The 13,459-nt window shown below is 54.3% G+C and overlaps 2 protein-coding genes across 3 annotated transcripts; both read left to right on the top strand.

Moving 5' to 3' along the window:
* The first annotated feature begins 7,133 nt into the window (after nucleotides 1–7,133).
* Nucleotides 7,134–8,900, top strand: S100A3 (S100 calcium binding protein A3). The gene is given in 5 exon segments (XM_079697547.1): nucleotides 7,134–7,211; nucleotides 7,757–7,815; nucleotides 7,819–7,834; nucleotides 7,837–7,898; nucleotides 8,379–8,900. Coding segments are annotated over 4 exon segments (297 nt in total). The 5' UTR covers nucleotides 7,134–7,211; nucleotides 7,757–7,761; the 3' UTR covers nucleotides 8,544–8,900.
* A 1,453-nt stretch (nucleotides 8,901–10,353) lies between these two features.
* On the top strand, nucleotides 10,354–12,943 carry LOC307048417 (protein S100-A4). Of its 2 annotated transcripts, XM_079697496.1 has the most exons (3): nucleotides 10,354–10,477; nucleotides 11,429–11,584; nucleotides 12,645–12,943. In XM_079697496.1, exons 2-3 carry the CDS (start codon nucleotides 11,444–11,446, stop codon nucleotides 12,807–12,809), a joined length of 306 nt encoding a protein of 101 aa, XP_079553622.1. In that variant the 5' UTR covers nucleotides 10,354–10,477; nucleotides 11,429–11,443; the 3' UTR covers nucleotides 12,810–12,943. The 2 variants fall into 2 exon arrangements, with proteins under 2 accessions (XP_079553622.1, XP_079553621.1); XM_079697495.1 differs by lacking the exon at nucleotides 10,354–10,477.
* The last annotated feature ends 516 nt before the right edge of the window (nucleotides 12,944–13,459 follow it).

Genomic DNA, 13,459 nt, shown 5'->3' with positions numbered 1-13,459 from the left:
CCAGTAACACCTGCTTTAGGTTTTTGTAATAGAAACCTCTTTCTCTTTCAGGTCTTTGATGAAAGATTCATGGAGCCAACTCATGCTGATTTTCTAAGCTTTTCCTACCACTTCCTCTATCACTACACCTAGGTTTCCATTTGGTTTGCATCCCAAGATACATCAGGGGACAATTTGACTAAACATTTTGTCATTTCATAACAAACGTCCTTGACTTTCAGCCTGCACATATTGGGTCCTCATATCTCACTGTCTTCCCTCCTCCACTTGGTCAATTCCGCATTTTAGATTCTTTTGTTTGAGGACTCTGCTTTATGAATTTATTAAGCTTTGAGTTGCAGATCACCTGACTAACAGTAGCTTTAATTGTCTTATATAACAAGACATCTGAGACAGGCAGTTCAGGGTTAGTTCAAGGTTGGTTCAGGGGCCCAGGGATGTCATATGACACCGATTTTTTTGCTCTGTAATTTACAGCATGTATGCTTTTCCCCTCACGCATGTTGCTTCATGATCACAAGATGGCTGCTCTACCTCCAGGTCTCACTGTCCATGTTCCAGGCTAAGAGACAGAGGAAGTATAGGGTGCAGAAAGCTTTCCCTCAAGACACTTTGCCTTTTTATTATGCCAGAAATACTCTCTCCAAAGATTTCTACTTACATCTCTTTGGCCTTAACTATGTGATATGGCTAGTCCTAGCTGTGACCAAATATTTTTAGTTGGGCATGTTGACACTTTGAAAGGAAAGAAAAAGGGTTTTAATAATAAGGAAAGGGGGGGGGGATGGATAGCAGACAAGCAATAGACAATATTTTTCTGAATTGTTTTCTTACTTTTCTTACTTCCCTGGGAAGCTCTGATGCTTGGGAACTGCTTACAGAGTAGCTCAGAAAAGAGCTCCCCAAAGACAGAAAGGAGTGAGAAGGTTCTGGGACACACTGCTTATTCTCACTGTTCTACCTGCACGTCTGGGGCTGATGAGGCAAGGCTGGGCAGGCCCTAGCAATGAAAAGAGGGAAGCTCACTTTCCTAATATCCTATAGGAAAAGGAGCCAGTGAATATAGGTCAGGGACTCATCATAATGGTAATTAACATTTCCACAGCAGTTCCCAAAGCTTCTTTCATGCTCACTGTCACTTCAGCCTCATGGTAGCCCCCAAAAGAGCTATCATTAGGCCCTTTTTACAGATAAGGAAACCCAGAGAAGCAGCATCTGCCATTCATGGAACATTCCCTCCAGCCAGGCTCTCTGCTAGGCCTGTTCTAGCATCATCTCATTGAATCCTCATAGCACTTGGGTGAGGGATGTGTTATTAGTTTCTGCATTTCACAGAGGAGGAAATAGGGGCTGGGAGAGGTTAAATGAATAGTGCTGGGACTTGACCCAGGTTGTAAGAAAGGGCCTCACCCCTATGGGACACGGGGGTGGCAGTCTGGGCCTTCCTCCCCTTCCTCCAAAGCCTTGGAGATGAAGGGGACCTGGCTGGGCAGAGTCCAGATGCTCTTGGTGTCTCAATCCTGAATCCACGGGGAAGTGGGTCCACTTGCTGGTGATTGCACGACTGCAGTCTGTTTGCTCACAGTGGATCCCGGCTTCTGCTGGGGCTCAGTTCCAGGTTCTGGGGCTGTTCTGGCTGGTGGATACTGGCATGGGCTGGCTGCCTCTGGAGCTTTCCCCGGCTGGCTAGGCACCCGATGGGACTAATTTCATTCTGTATATTCGACAGACTAACAAACACGTGACTTTCTTAGCTGGTCTCAGTAATCTTCCCTCATCCTGCCCCTTCCTGCAAATCTTCCTGCTGAGGCAGAGACGAGGAGGGTCCAGAAAATGGTGCTGTTCAAAGGCCCGCTGGCCAGATTCTCTCTCACCTCCTCCTGGAATTGCGGCAGGGAGGAGAGTCTCAGGGATCCATATGTCACCTCCCATAGTGTCCTACTGTCACTTTGCTCTTTGTGCTTTTGGGTCTATCCCTGCAATCTGTTGACCCTCCAAGAAAAGAGAGACTGAAGGCAAAGGTGGATTCTGAGGCAGGGGAATGACTGAACTAGGGTTCCCCATGCTCCCATCTTTAGGTCACTTGGTCTCCCCTCTAACTCAGTGCTCCCATCTGGGAAATGGGCAGTCAGGCATTGACTTGGTCCTCAAAAGACCAAGGAGAGCCTGTGGGTCTAAGCCTCACAGGCTCTCCTTGATCCCATTTCAGATCCTCTCCCCACCCCAATTCCCTAATTCTGTAGCAAAGGCCTCCCTGGCTCCAGCCTCAGTAATCAAACACCCCCTCCCACACTCTCCCTACCTTGGGCTCAGATGATGAGAAAGGAGATGAATCAGTGTGACGAGGTTCATTGACCCCCATGGGGCTATGAGATTGGGGTGGTGTCACCCTGTCCCTCGAGCCCAGGTCCTTTTGGCACAAACACATGAATGTCCAGATGCTCTAGGACACTTCATCTTATTTCTCCCTGAGGTGCAGAACCAGACACTGACTTTCATGGCTCAAGGTGGTTTCCCAGAGGCTTTTGTAAGGTGATGGTGGTGATAGTGGGGGACAGAGGCAGGGAGAGAGGACGAGAGAGAGAGGGACAGTCCTGCCGGGTCAGAGAGCATCTGCTCCCACCCTCCCTCCCTCATGCTGCTCCTGTTGGGGAGAGGCCCTTACCTTCCACTTGGGGCACACTTCTCTGTAGTCAGCTCCACATCTGCAGTGGGGCAGCTTGGGTGAGAGGCCAAGGGTGTTGAGCTCCACTCCCAGGTACAGAATCAAGTGGACAGTGTGGACAGCAGAGGGTGGGAAAGGAGGAGGATGCTCCCTGTCTGGGCCTCGGAGGGGTGGCTAGTGTCATGTGCATTTGGGGGATTCAGGGTAGATGCTGGGGAAGAACTCCCAGCAGGGCAGGAAGATTCCAGTCCCTGTAAGAACAACTTGGGAAAGCAAGATAAGAAAGGCTGCAGCTCTGCCTTTAGCCTGTGGGGATGAAGAAGGCTGGACAAAATGACCTGGGGCGAGGCGGGGGAGAAGGCCTGGTTCTCTCCCTCCTGCCCCCATCGAGGAGGGGACTTAGCGTGTGGTTGTTGAGTTAGACTCCGAGACCTCTGCCCTGACACCGTCCATCCGTCCACGGGGCCAGCAAATGATACAAAGCACTTTCACATCGGAGTCTCAGGGTAGGAATCTTCCTAATCCATTTTGGAGGCAAAAAATTAAGGCCCAAACAAGGTAAAGGACATGCTCGAGGTAGAGGCAAGAGGGTGGTGGATCTTGGAGTGAGGGTCCAGTAAGGGTTCTTCCCACGACGGTCCTCCAGCCCCAAAGCGCCTGCACCCAGACCTCTCCGTCCACCCACCTGCCCCTCAGCTGTTGCCTCCCTGGGTGAGCTCCTGCTTTCCCTGCACCCCACCTCAGTCAGAGCCTCTCCCAGTGGGCAAACAAAGGTGAGGCATCACAGAGAGGCATGGCCAGGCTTCGAAACGTGAAAGGCAGGGGGATAAGGACTCAGGCTGGGAGCAGGCTGCCCAGCCCTTCCCTGACCATCCATATAAAGTATCCCAGGCTATTTGTAATGAGATGGATAGACCTAGAGTCTGTCATACAGAGTGAAGTAAGTCAGAAAGAGAAAGACAAATACCGTATGCTAACACATATATATGGAATTTAAGAAATAAAAAATGTCATGAAGAACCTAGGGGTAAAACAGGAATAAAGACACAGACCTACTAGAGAATGGACTTGAGGGTATGGGGAGGGGGAAGGGTAAGCTGTGACAAAGCGAGAGAGAGGCATGGACATATATACACTACCAAACGTAAGGTAGATATATAGTGGGAAGCAGCCGCAGAGCACAGGGAGATCAGCTCGGTGCTTTGTGACCACCTGGAGGGGTGGGATAGGGAGGGTGGGAGGGAGGGAGATGCAAGAGGGAAGAGATATGGGAACATATGTATATGTATAACTGATTCACTTTGTTATAAAGCAGAAACTAACACACCATTGTAAAGCAATTATACTCCAATAAAGATGTTAAAAAAATAAAAATAAAAATACTCTTTACAATATAAATAAATAAATAAATAAAAATAAAGTACCCCAGGCCCCACCACCATTTTTTCCCCTTAGCCCTGCTTTATTGTTCTTCCTAGCATTTATGTCGCTGGTCTATCATACATTTATTTACTTGTTACTGTCTGTTGTGTGCAGTAGATGGTCCTCTCCACAGAGCTTGGCTTTTGTCTGTTTTGTTTATGGCTGTACCTCCAATGCTTAGGACAGGTGCCTCTAAATATTCACATGAAAAATGAATGGCTCTCACCCTGCCACAAATTAGTTGTGTGACTTGGGCAAGTTACCTACCTCTCAGTTAACATTTATGCCCTTACCATGTGCCGGCACTATTTATCTATGAGCTTTGTACATAGAAAGTCCTTTAAGCCTCACAGCAGTCCTACGAAGTGATGACCATTATTCTCCTTGGTCATTGGCAGATGAGGAAAATGAGGCCCAGAGAGGTGAGGTGACCTGCTTAAGGGAGGTGGCTGTTGGCAGAGATGGGATGTCACAGGTGGGAACAAGGGCTTGACCTAGAACTGAATAAATTGCTGGTCCAGTCTGGCCCCTGCTTCTGTCCCCTACTCCCCAGAATTCCTTGCCTATAAAACAGGGTTAATCACAGCCCTCCCTCCCCTGACCTCCCCATTGCTCGCTCCCCTCACCTCCCCACTGCTCGCTCCCCTCACTCACAGGGGCTGAGTATTCGGGGAGGTGATGGCACAGTTGAGGTTCAGGTGCAGGGGGCCTGGGATGAGGCCAAGGTGTCATGAGCTCTCTGGCTGCCCCACAAGTATTAGGGCTTCTTCAGAGGCCTGGGGGTTGACTCCGCTTCCCCTTCCCACACTCTTCTGGGTCTTGGGTTCTCTTTCTGTGAAGTGGGGAGGGGTCTCTCAGGCCCAGGGATGAGGGCGGGAGAAGTGATATGAAGAGATTTGCATTTCTGGCAACATGGTGGTCTGGTCTGTGCCAGCTCCAGCTAAAAAAAAACAGAAAGTGCTGGATAGAATAAAAACATCTTTTTCAAAGCGTTGAAGAGCTCACAAGTCGATAAGGAATGGGATCAAAATCTTAGGGGAAGCAGACTCCAGGAGGTGAGTGGGGCACTGGGGCCCCTCATGCCCTGAGGGCATCGGCCAAACTGAGCCAAACTGACCTTTGGCTTTGACAGAGTGTGGAGTGAGGAGGGGCTCGCTTGAGGAGGGGAGGCAAGGGGGACACCCCACATAACGCTGGGACCCCAAAGGGCTACACGCTTAAGCCAAAAGCCAGAGGAAATCTACCCCCACCCCACAGGAGTGCAAGGAACTTGGGCTTGGTGCTGAATGGAGCCAGGGAGGACAGGAAACAGGCCTTAGGAGCTCAAGCTCCAGGCCACCCTGGTGTGAGTCTGAGCTAGGGGAGGAGGAGGGGCCACCAGGAGAACACAGCCTAGACTTCTGGAAGTGCCCCTAGGAGCAGCACACCTTCCTCCCAGGTCTCAAAGACATCCTACTGGTGATCTCCCCAGGGAAGCAAGCAGTTCTCAGCCCAAAGCATCCAAGGACCATGGATCTGGAGATCAGGCAGCGAGGGTGTCTCGCAGGCTCAGTGCTCTCACCGTAAATGAGGGGGCTTAACCAGGGGCACGCCAAGATCCCCTCTGGCAGAGGGATTCTCTGGGGGTGAGGCGAAAGTGTGTCCCCACTTTGTCTTCTTCTGGGGTGCCTTTTCAGGGTGAAGACATAGGGGATGGCTGTGATGAATGACCTGTCTTCTCTAACCACGTTGGAAGGAGATGGGTAGGAGGCTGTGCCCGGATCCCAGCTCTGGGGAAGGGCAGAGGGAAAATGACGAGGTGGTGGTGTCTGCAGCCCAGACAGGGCCTTTGATGGGTGCGTGGCAATGTGAGCGGGTGGGGCCTGTAATAGGGGTTGCCAGGGAAGGAGGCAGGGGAGCCCTTGGGGGCATCCTCAGCTTGACCTACTTGGGCCCCCCATAATTGCTCCCTTCCTTCCTTGGGAGGCTACAAGTAGGGATGCCCTGTCTCTAGGCTCCTCCAGCTGAAACGCCAACACCTGTGGTGAGTGCTGGCTGCTTAGGTTCTGCCCTGGGTGTCTGGCAGCTCCAGGTCTGTCTCCTGGCCCAGGGTCTGGGCTTGGGGGCAGAGGGATGACCACAGCAGGGACTGGTGAGGTGAAGGAAGTCAGATATGATGGGTTCAAGGGTTCCCTTGTACAGTGAGGGGCTGTTGGGGAACCTGGGTTTACGGGGTGTGCAGAGCTGAGGTCTGGCGGAGGGGTCGGGGCAATGGGCTTACAGTGCTGCTGTTGCCCTCAGTTAGCTCCCCATTCGCCCACACCTTTCATTCCTGCCAACGGGTTGAGATGGGCCAGGGCTGTGGGGAAGAGAGGATTCCCTCCAGTCTCCAGGCACCTAGCTTCTGACAAGGCAACAGTGGTGGCGCCAGGCAGGCTGGCAGGAACCCAGAAGGGCAGCTCGGCCCCTCTGAGGTTCCCTATTCCCTGCGATCATGGCCCTTTCCTCTCCTGGGAACCCGGAACCCTACTCCAATCCTGGGCTGTCACAAAGCGTTAGACCCCAGGCAGCACTTAACCCCATTCTTCTTCCCTCCCAACCCTGACCATCTACAGGGCGTGGCAGAGAGCAAATCATTAGGGAGAGAGACTTGGCCCAGGCTGTCTCGTGCTGCAGGACTCCTGTCCCCTGGGGGAACCAGGAGTGAGTCACTGGGCTCACATGGAAACAACACATGCCTTCCTGGCTGCCTTAGGATTTTTCCAGGCCGGAGGCATGTCCCAGAAGGGTGGTGGGAGGGTCCCGTGGAATGGGGGTGGGTGAGAAATTCTGGGAAGGGCTTCCCCTCTAACAGAATGGGGTACCCCTCTGCAGAGCCTTCTGTCTCAAGAGCCCCAGAGGTCAGGGGGATGGCCTCAGGGAGAGCAGATTACAGATTGGTACATACCTGAGCTCACTGTCTCCAGAGACCAACTGGTTCAGGTCCCTGACTAGGCCTGTGAGGGGGGATTAACCCTATTTTACAGATAAGGCACCTGAGACCCAGACAGGGTAAATGGCTCATCTTCTGCTGCACAGCTAGTCAGAGGCATAGAGTGTCGCCGCAGATTTTCCTTTGGTTGCAGCTTCCCTGAGTTCAACGAAGGTGGGATGGTGATGGGGTCGTGGTGAGGCGGTGGAGGTTCTTCTGAGACCTGACTCTCCCTGAGAAGGTCCAGCTTCGCCAAGGGCCTGAGGCCGGGAGCATGGGGCAAGGGTGCTCCCTTGTGCAGGAGCTCTGGGGTCCTGAGGGGGAGGAGGCTTCTAGGGCCAGGGGGCTGTGTCTCAGAGGGTGCTACAGAGCTGGATTGGGCATCAGATGAGAAAAGGTGGAGAGAATCAGGGAGTCCTCAGGGACCCCCAGTGTGCGGGGTTCAGGTAAAGGGTGGGTACCTCTCCCTGAGGAGTTTGCAGTGAGGTTGGGCAAAAGAGGCCTCTGTCCAGAAATAGGGGGGCAGTCGGGAAATAAATGAGGAGGGTCTGGTGTAGTCAGGGAGGGCTGCTCAGAAGAGGGGGAGCTTGTGGGGTGGGAAGGCTGCAGGGGATTAAGTCAGGTCTGGGTGCATTCCCTGGGATGCACGGAGGGCAGAGTTGAGCAGGGGGTCTGACTTGGCCTCTGCCGTGAGTCACACCCTTGTTCTTCTGTGACAGTGAGGATGGCGACCCTGGAGCAGGCGGTGGCTGCTACTGTGTGCACCTTCCAGGAATATTGAGGGCCCTGTGGAGACAAGTAAAGCTCTGCCAGGCAGAGCTCAAGGAACTGCTAGAGAAGGAGCTGCCCACCTGGACCCCGGTGAGCACCTGGGGTGAGCCCCCATGGGAAGCACTGCTCGGATTCTGCAAAGAGACACCTGGAGATGAGCTCTGAGAATTGGACAGCAAGGGGGTGGAAGCTAGACTGTGGGGAGGGGATGCTGGGAGGGGGATGGGCACAGCAGGAATCTCAGTTTCCTCATCTGCAAAGAGGGAGGATGATCATCTCAAGGGCTGCCTGGCCCAGCTGTTGGGAGGACTGAGTGAGAGCTCTGTGAAGAACCCCTGACACAGGATTGGCACTCAGTAGCAAGTAGTAGGTGCTCCATAAATGATCTGAGAGAGAGGATTTGGGAGGGGGATTGACACCGGTGAATGGTCAGAACAGGGAGGCTGAGGCTGGCCCCCAGAGGGGTGTGGGTTGGGATGGCTAGGACCCCCCAGGAGGGGAGGGAGAGAAGCGGGATGCGCGCACCAGGCTGTTCTGCCCTCCTCAGCCTGCCATCCCCGCCCTGCACAGACAGAGCTTCGGGAGTGTGACCACAATAAGTTCATGAGTGTCCTGGACACCAGCAAGGATTGCGAGGTGGACTTTGTGGAGTACACGTGCCTACTTGCCTGCCTCTGCGCCTGCTGCCACGAGTACTTCAAGGACTGCGCCCTGGGCCCCCACTGCTCCCAGTAATGGGCGGGGCTGCCATCGGAGGGTAAGGGTCTGGGTCTGCTCTGGACCTGCTCCATCTCTGCCCTGAGGTCATCCTGGGCATGTCAGCTCTCCCCTCTCCCCCCTCCCTTGTCCCCTCCATCTAGAATCTCCCAGGTTTGCCCCTGGTATGTTAACCCCTTTTACCCATGAGTCCAGGAGACGCGAGGGGACCTTCCCCGGGATCACAGCTAGTGACCTGTAGAACAGCCAGCTGCTGACTCCCCACTGTGGCCCATGATGGACGAAGGCTGTCAAGGCCCAGCAGAGCGTGTGCGGGAAGGAGACCACGGTGGGAAAGGGCCTATTTTGCTCCTAATAAAGAACTGGCATCCCTTGGCTCGGTTTGGTTCTTCTGAGAGGACAGCCGGGGCCTGGGAACAGAGTCCCGCTGAGGCTTCACTCACCTCTGGCCTTTTCCACTGGAGGACAGGAGGCTGAGGGCGCTTTCAGACCTCGCGGAAATGAAATGGTCTTAAGGTCCTGCAGGAGCGGGTGGGGTCAACACTGGCACAATGTCCATGGGAGGCTGGTGTGTGTGTGGGTCTCTCTCTCTCTCTCTCTCTCTCTCTCTCTCTCTGGGGAGTCTCTGAAGGAGAAGCTCACTTGGGGACTTCCTTGGTGGTCCAGTGGTTAAGACTCCGCACCCCCAATGCAGGGGCCCTAGGTTTGATCCCTGGTCAGGGAACTAGATCCCGCGTGCCGCAACTAAGACCCGGTGCAGCCTAAATAAATAAATAAGTAAATAAATATCGTTTTTTTAAAAAAAGAAGCTCCCTCGGGCTGTCAAGGAGGGTGAGAGGGGATGGAACTCAGCCCACTGGACAGGATGTTCTGAGGGGAGGGCAGGGCCGTAGTGGAGGGGGTGGGTCTGTTCCCTGCCTGGAGCTATGGGAGCCCAGAGTGCAGTACTAATAGGATTAAGGTGTCTGAGGTCCGACTAGGGTGTTTCTCCCTGATGTAGGGGGTGCCCTACATTGGAGGGGGAAGGGGAGACCTACAGGCCGACCCCCTCCCTGAAGCCACAGCCACCTGAGGGGCTCCACATCCCCTCTCCTGACCCTCTCTCAATCCCTGAGTTCATCGCCTACCCTGAGAAGTTCCCCTGACCCCTGCCTCCCCCATTCTGTGCTGTGTCACCTCGACCTTTCCGCCGCAACCTGCCCTCTTCCTTCCTGACGCCCCTCCTGACACCCTCCGCTTTCCCATGTGCTCGTGGTCCCTTCAGTGGATCCCTGAGACCCGAGGCCTGACGCCCCCTCCCCATTCCATCACTCCCTCATCCAGGTCCTTTCTCCACGGATGTGTCTGTGGGGGTCCCAACGCCTCCTTTGGGTGGTAGCCCGTTCCTCCTCCCAGACCCCCCGGTTCCTGTCCTGGGCCTCACTCAGCATGGTAGAAAGCCCCCTTGGGAGGGGAGAAGGGCAGTGTGAGCTGTCCCCAGCACTGAACCTGGGGTCCCCTCCCTGTGTTCCAGGGCAACCCCATTCCAGGACAACCTCCCACCTGTCACCCCCCACCCCTGAATCCCCTTTCCTCTATGCCGGCTGCCCAGTGGGACCACGCCCTCCCTGTCCCTCATGCCCCAGGCACAGCCTGCCCTTCCCCCAGCTCCCTAAAACTCAAGCTGAGCTGCGCACACCCACCCACTGAGGCCCCTGCCTGTGCCCACTGGGGCTCTCCCATTGTCCATGTGTGCCTGCCCACAGCAGGAAGCTGCGTTTGCAGGCTGGCTGGTGGAGGGGCCCGTAGCCTTTACCACATCGGCCCAGGATAGGAGGGTTGTCTCCCGCTCTTCTCCATCCCGCCATGGGCAGGGCCTGGCCAGGGGTATAAATAGGTCAGACTGCTGGGCTTCCCCCACTCTTCCTCTCTCTCCAACCCTCCCTCCTCAGCACTTCTTCTCTCTTGGACTGGTGAGTTGTGGTCGCCTGACTGGCACGCAAGTGGTGTGCAAGGGGTGTCAGGCTGAGGCTGGGGCAGGGGCAGGGGAGGCTGGTGGGGGCCAGATGTGCTAAGTGGGTCCAGATGTGAGATTCTGATGTGGAGGCTCTGGGGCGGGATGCGTGTGTGTGCACGTGCACGTATGTGTGCATGCAAGAGAGAGAAAAAACAAAAAGTGTGCAGGTGGCTGAGGGGGAGCTATCGGAGCCGTCCTGTGATGCTGGGGCTTTCACGCGTTGTTGCTGTAGTATGTTTTGGGGTGCGTGTGACTGGTGGGTATGCATGTTGGCTTGTGTTTGCTGGGTTGCCCTAGCCTATGCGTGCACACTCACAGCGTGTAGGAAGCACAGTGAAGGCAGAAGGTGACTGCGGGCTTTTGTCTGGTTGTGTTCTAGGGGGCTCTGCCCTGCATGCAGCAGCCTGGCCCAAGGGAGGGTGACCTCCCCATCCCTCCTGCATCTGTGCCCCTGCCACCTCACCCTGCCCCTCCCCACGCTAGGCACTAGGCCACTGTTTTTTTCCGCTACAGGGCCCTGGGCAGGCTTCCAGCAGCCTCGCCCAGCCCAACGGCCCAGCCCAACGCTTGGAGGGAGAAGAATGGGTTGGGGTGGGGCTGCTGTGGACTGAGCGTGGGAGTGAATGGACTGAGAGTGAGAGGTGAAGAAAGCGCTCTTGTGGAGTTGGCTGCCCGAAACCCAGAGCCTGTGCCCCGGACCCTGCAGGGGTTTGCTGCCCCAAGCACGGATTTCCCATTGTGCACACCCATCTGCCAGGAGCCGAACCCCACTTTTTGGGCTGCCTCTATGGTGGGAGCAGAGTCTCACCAAGTGCTCCCTGAGGGATGGGATTAGGGTGGGCATTCTGAATACATAGCCGGGGGTGGGATGGGGAAAATTAGGGTGTCTCTGTGACCCTGCCCCCAGATCCTGACTGCCGGCATGACGTGCCCCCTGGAGAAGGCCCTCGATGTGATGGTGTCCACCTTCCACAAGTACTCAGGCAAGGAGGGTGACAAGTTCAAGCTCAACAAGTCTGAGCTAAAGGAGCTGTTGACCCGGGAGCTGCCCAGCTTCTTGGGGGTGAGTGATACTGCCTGGGAGGCACCTGTTTTCTGTGAAGCATTAGCTACAGCTGGCATCTATAGCTGTCGATCAGCCATCTTGCTGAGACGGGCAAGTCAGGGCAGAGAGCTTGCTCTGTCTGCCTGGGGTGGAAGCACAGTGAGTACCCACTGCTCATTTCCTGGCTCTCTGCAGAAAGCTGGCTCAGAATGAGCCGGTAGGCTACGGGTCAGACTCTGCCAGGTGCTTTGCACAACTTAACTGGAGGCAAACTGAAGCTCAGAGAGGCTACGTAACTTCCCAAGGTAGTCAGTGTATAAAGCCGAGATCCATGAGCCAGGACATTCCGACGCTTGCCATCACTACAGCAATGAACGATTTTTTTTTTTTATGATTGTATGAAAATTGTGTGTCTTCTTTTTTTAAATTGAAGTATAGTTAATTTACAACGTTGTGTTAGTTTCAGGTGTACAGCAAAGCGATTCAGTTATATATACACATATATATTTTTTCAGGTTCTTTTCCATTATAGTTTATTACAATATATTGAATATAGTTCCCTATGTTATATAGTAAATCCTTGTTGCATATCTATTTTATATATAGCGTGTAGTGTGTTTCTGTTAATCTCATTCCTAATTTATCCCCTCAACCCCAAACCATTTTTGAGTTTCTATTTGGCTTGTGGATGTGAAGATACAGTTATGGAGACCCTCATACACCTACAGACTTCCCCTGAGCAATCACAGATGCCATCTGTATCAACCCTTATGCAGTTTATACATTGCTTTCATGACCATTGTCTAATGGGATTCTTAAAATGACCTTGGCAGAAGATGCTGTGGTCCCCTTTATCCAGTTGTACCCAGGTACTCTTTGCCTGAGGGATGGCCTTCCTCCAGCCCTAGCCTAGCCCCCAGGGCTAGAGGTCCAAAGCTGGGCCACCCAAGGAGTGGTTAAGCCTTCCTGGTCTCCCATCTGGAGGTGCAAACCTGGTCTAGTCCTAGCTCTGGCCACCCCCACGCCCGCCCTGCTCCCCCGACTTCTGGATTCTACCCGCAGCCTTTTCTTCCTGCAGAAAAGGACAGATGAAGCTGCATTCCAGAAGCTGATGAGCAACCTAGACAGCAACAAGGACAACGAGGTGGACTTCCAGGAGTACTGCGTCTTCCTGTCCTGCATCGCCATGATGTGCAACGAGTTCTTCGAAGGCTTCCCCGATAAGCAACCCCGGAAGAAATGAAGTCTCCCCAGATGTGCGGGGCAGGGCCTGCCAGCTGGGGTCTTCCCTGTTGGCGGTGGGCACAGCGCCTCACACTGGCTCCTCCAGATGTGAGCACGATACTAAACAAGTTCAATAAAGATTCTTGAAAGCTATGAGGCTGATGGTCTGAGAGACTCTGGGGGCGCTGGGAGTTGAGCTGCGGTTTTGTGGCAAGTGGAGAGCAGACCAGAGAAGGTGGGAGATGGATGTGGGTGACTGTGCACATGTGTGGGGGACAGAGTTGACTCTGGATGGAGCCGAAGGCAGGGAAAGGGACCCCCAGAGGCTTGGAACGGTAGGATCTTAGCCAGGGCACTCACCCATCCCACCTCCCCAGCCTTGCCTCTGGCAGGACCTCTGAGTGAGGCTGGGATGGGATCGAAGATCACATCTGCTCCTGGTTGGGGTCCGGAATGGAGTGTGGATGCCCTGGGGGTGGTGGAGGAAGGGCTGAGTCATGGGGAGGAAGTAGTGAGGCCAGAGTGGGATGGGGAGGAAGGATCAGTCCTGACATTTACGGCCCAGGTGCTGCCTGCCACCACTTCCAGTGCCCTGGCTTCAAAGCCCAGGGGTGAATGAATCCTACCATTCCACGGTCAGATCAGGGAGGTGATGTGGAGCAAGAGAAA

Source organism: Hyperoodon ampullatus, assembly GCF_949752795.1.
Source record: "Hyperoodon ampullatus genome assembly, chromosome: 2".
Taxonomy (NCBI): domain Eukaryota; kingdom Metazoa; phylum Chordata; class Mammalia; order Artiodactyla; family Ziphiidae; genus Hyperoodon; species Hyperoodon ampullatus.
This window is presented reverse-complemented; position numbering and strand designations above follow the sequence as displayed.

Bases quoted from the DNA above. Each gene is read 5' to 3' on its own strand.
- LOC307048417 (XM_079697496.1), top strand. From the start codon at position 11,444: ATGACGTGCCCCCTGGAGAAGGCCCTCGATGTGATGGTGTCCACCTTC. The intron at 11,585-12,644 runs GTGAGTGATACT...TTCTTCCTGCAG, and splicing joins AGCTGCCCAGCTTCTTGGGG to AAAAGGACAGATGAAGCTGC.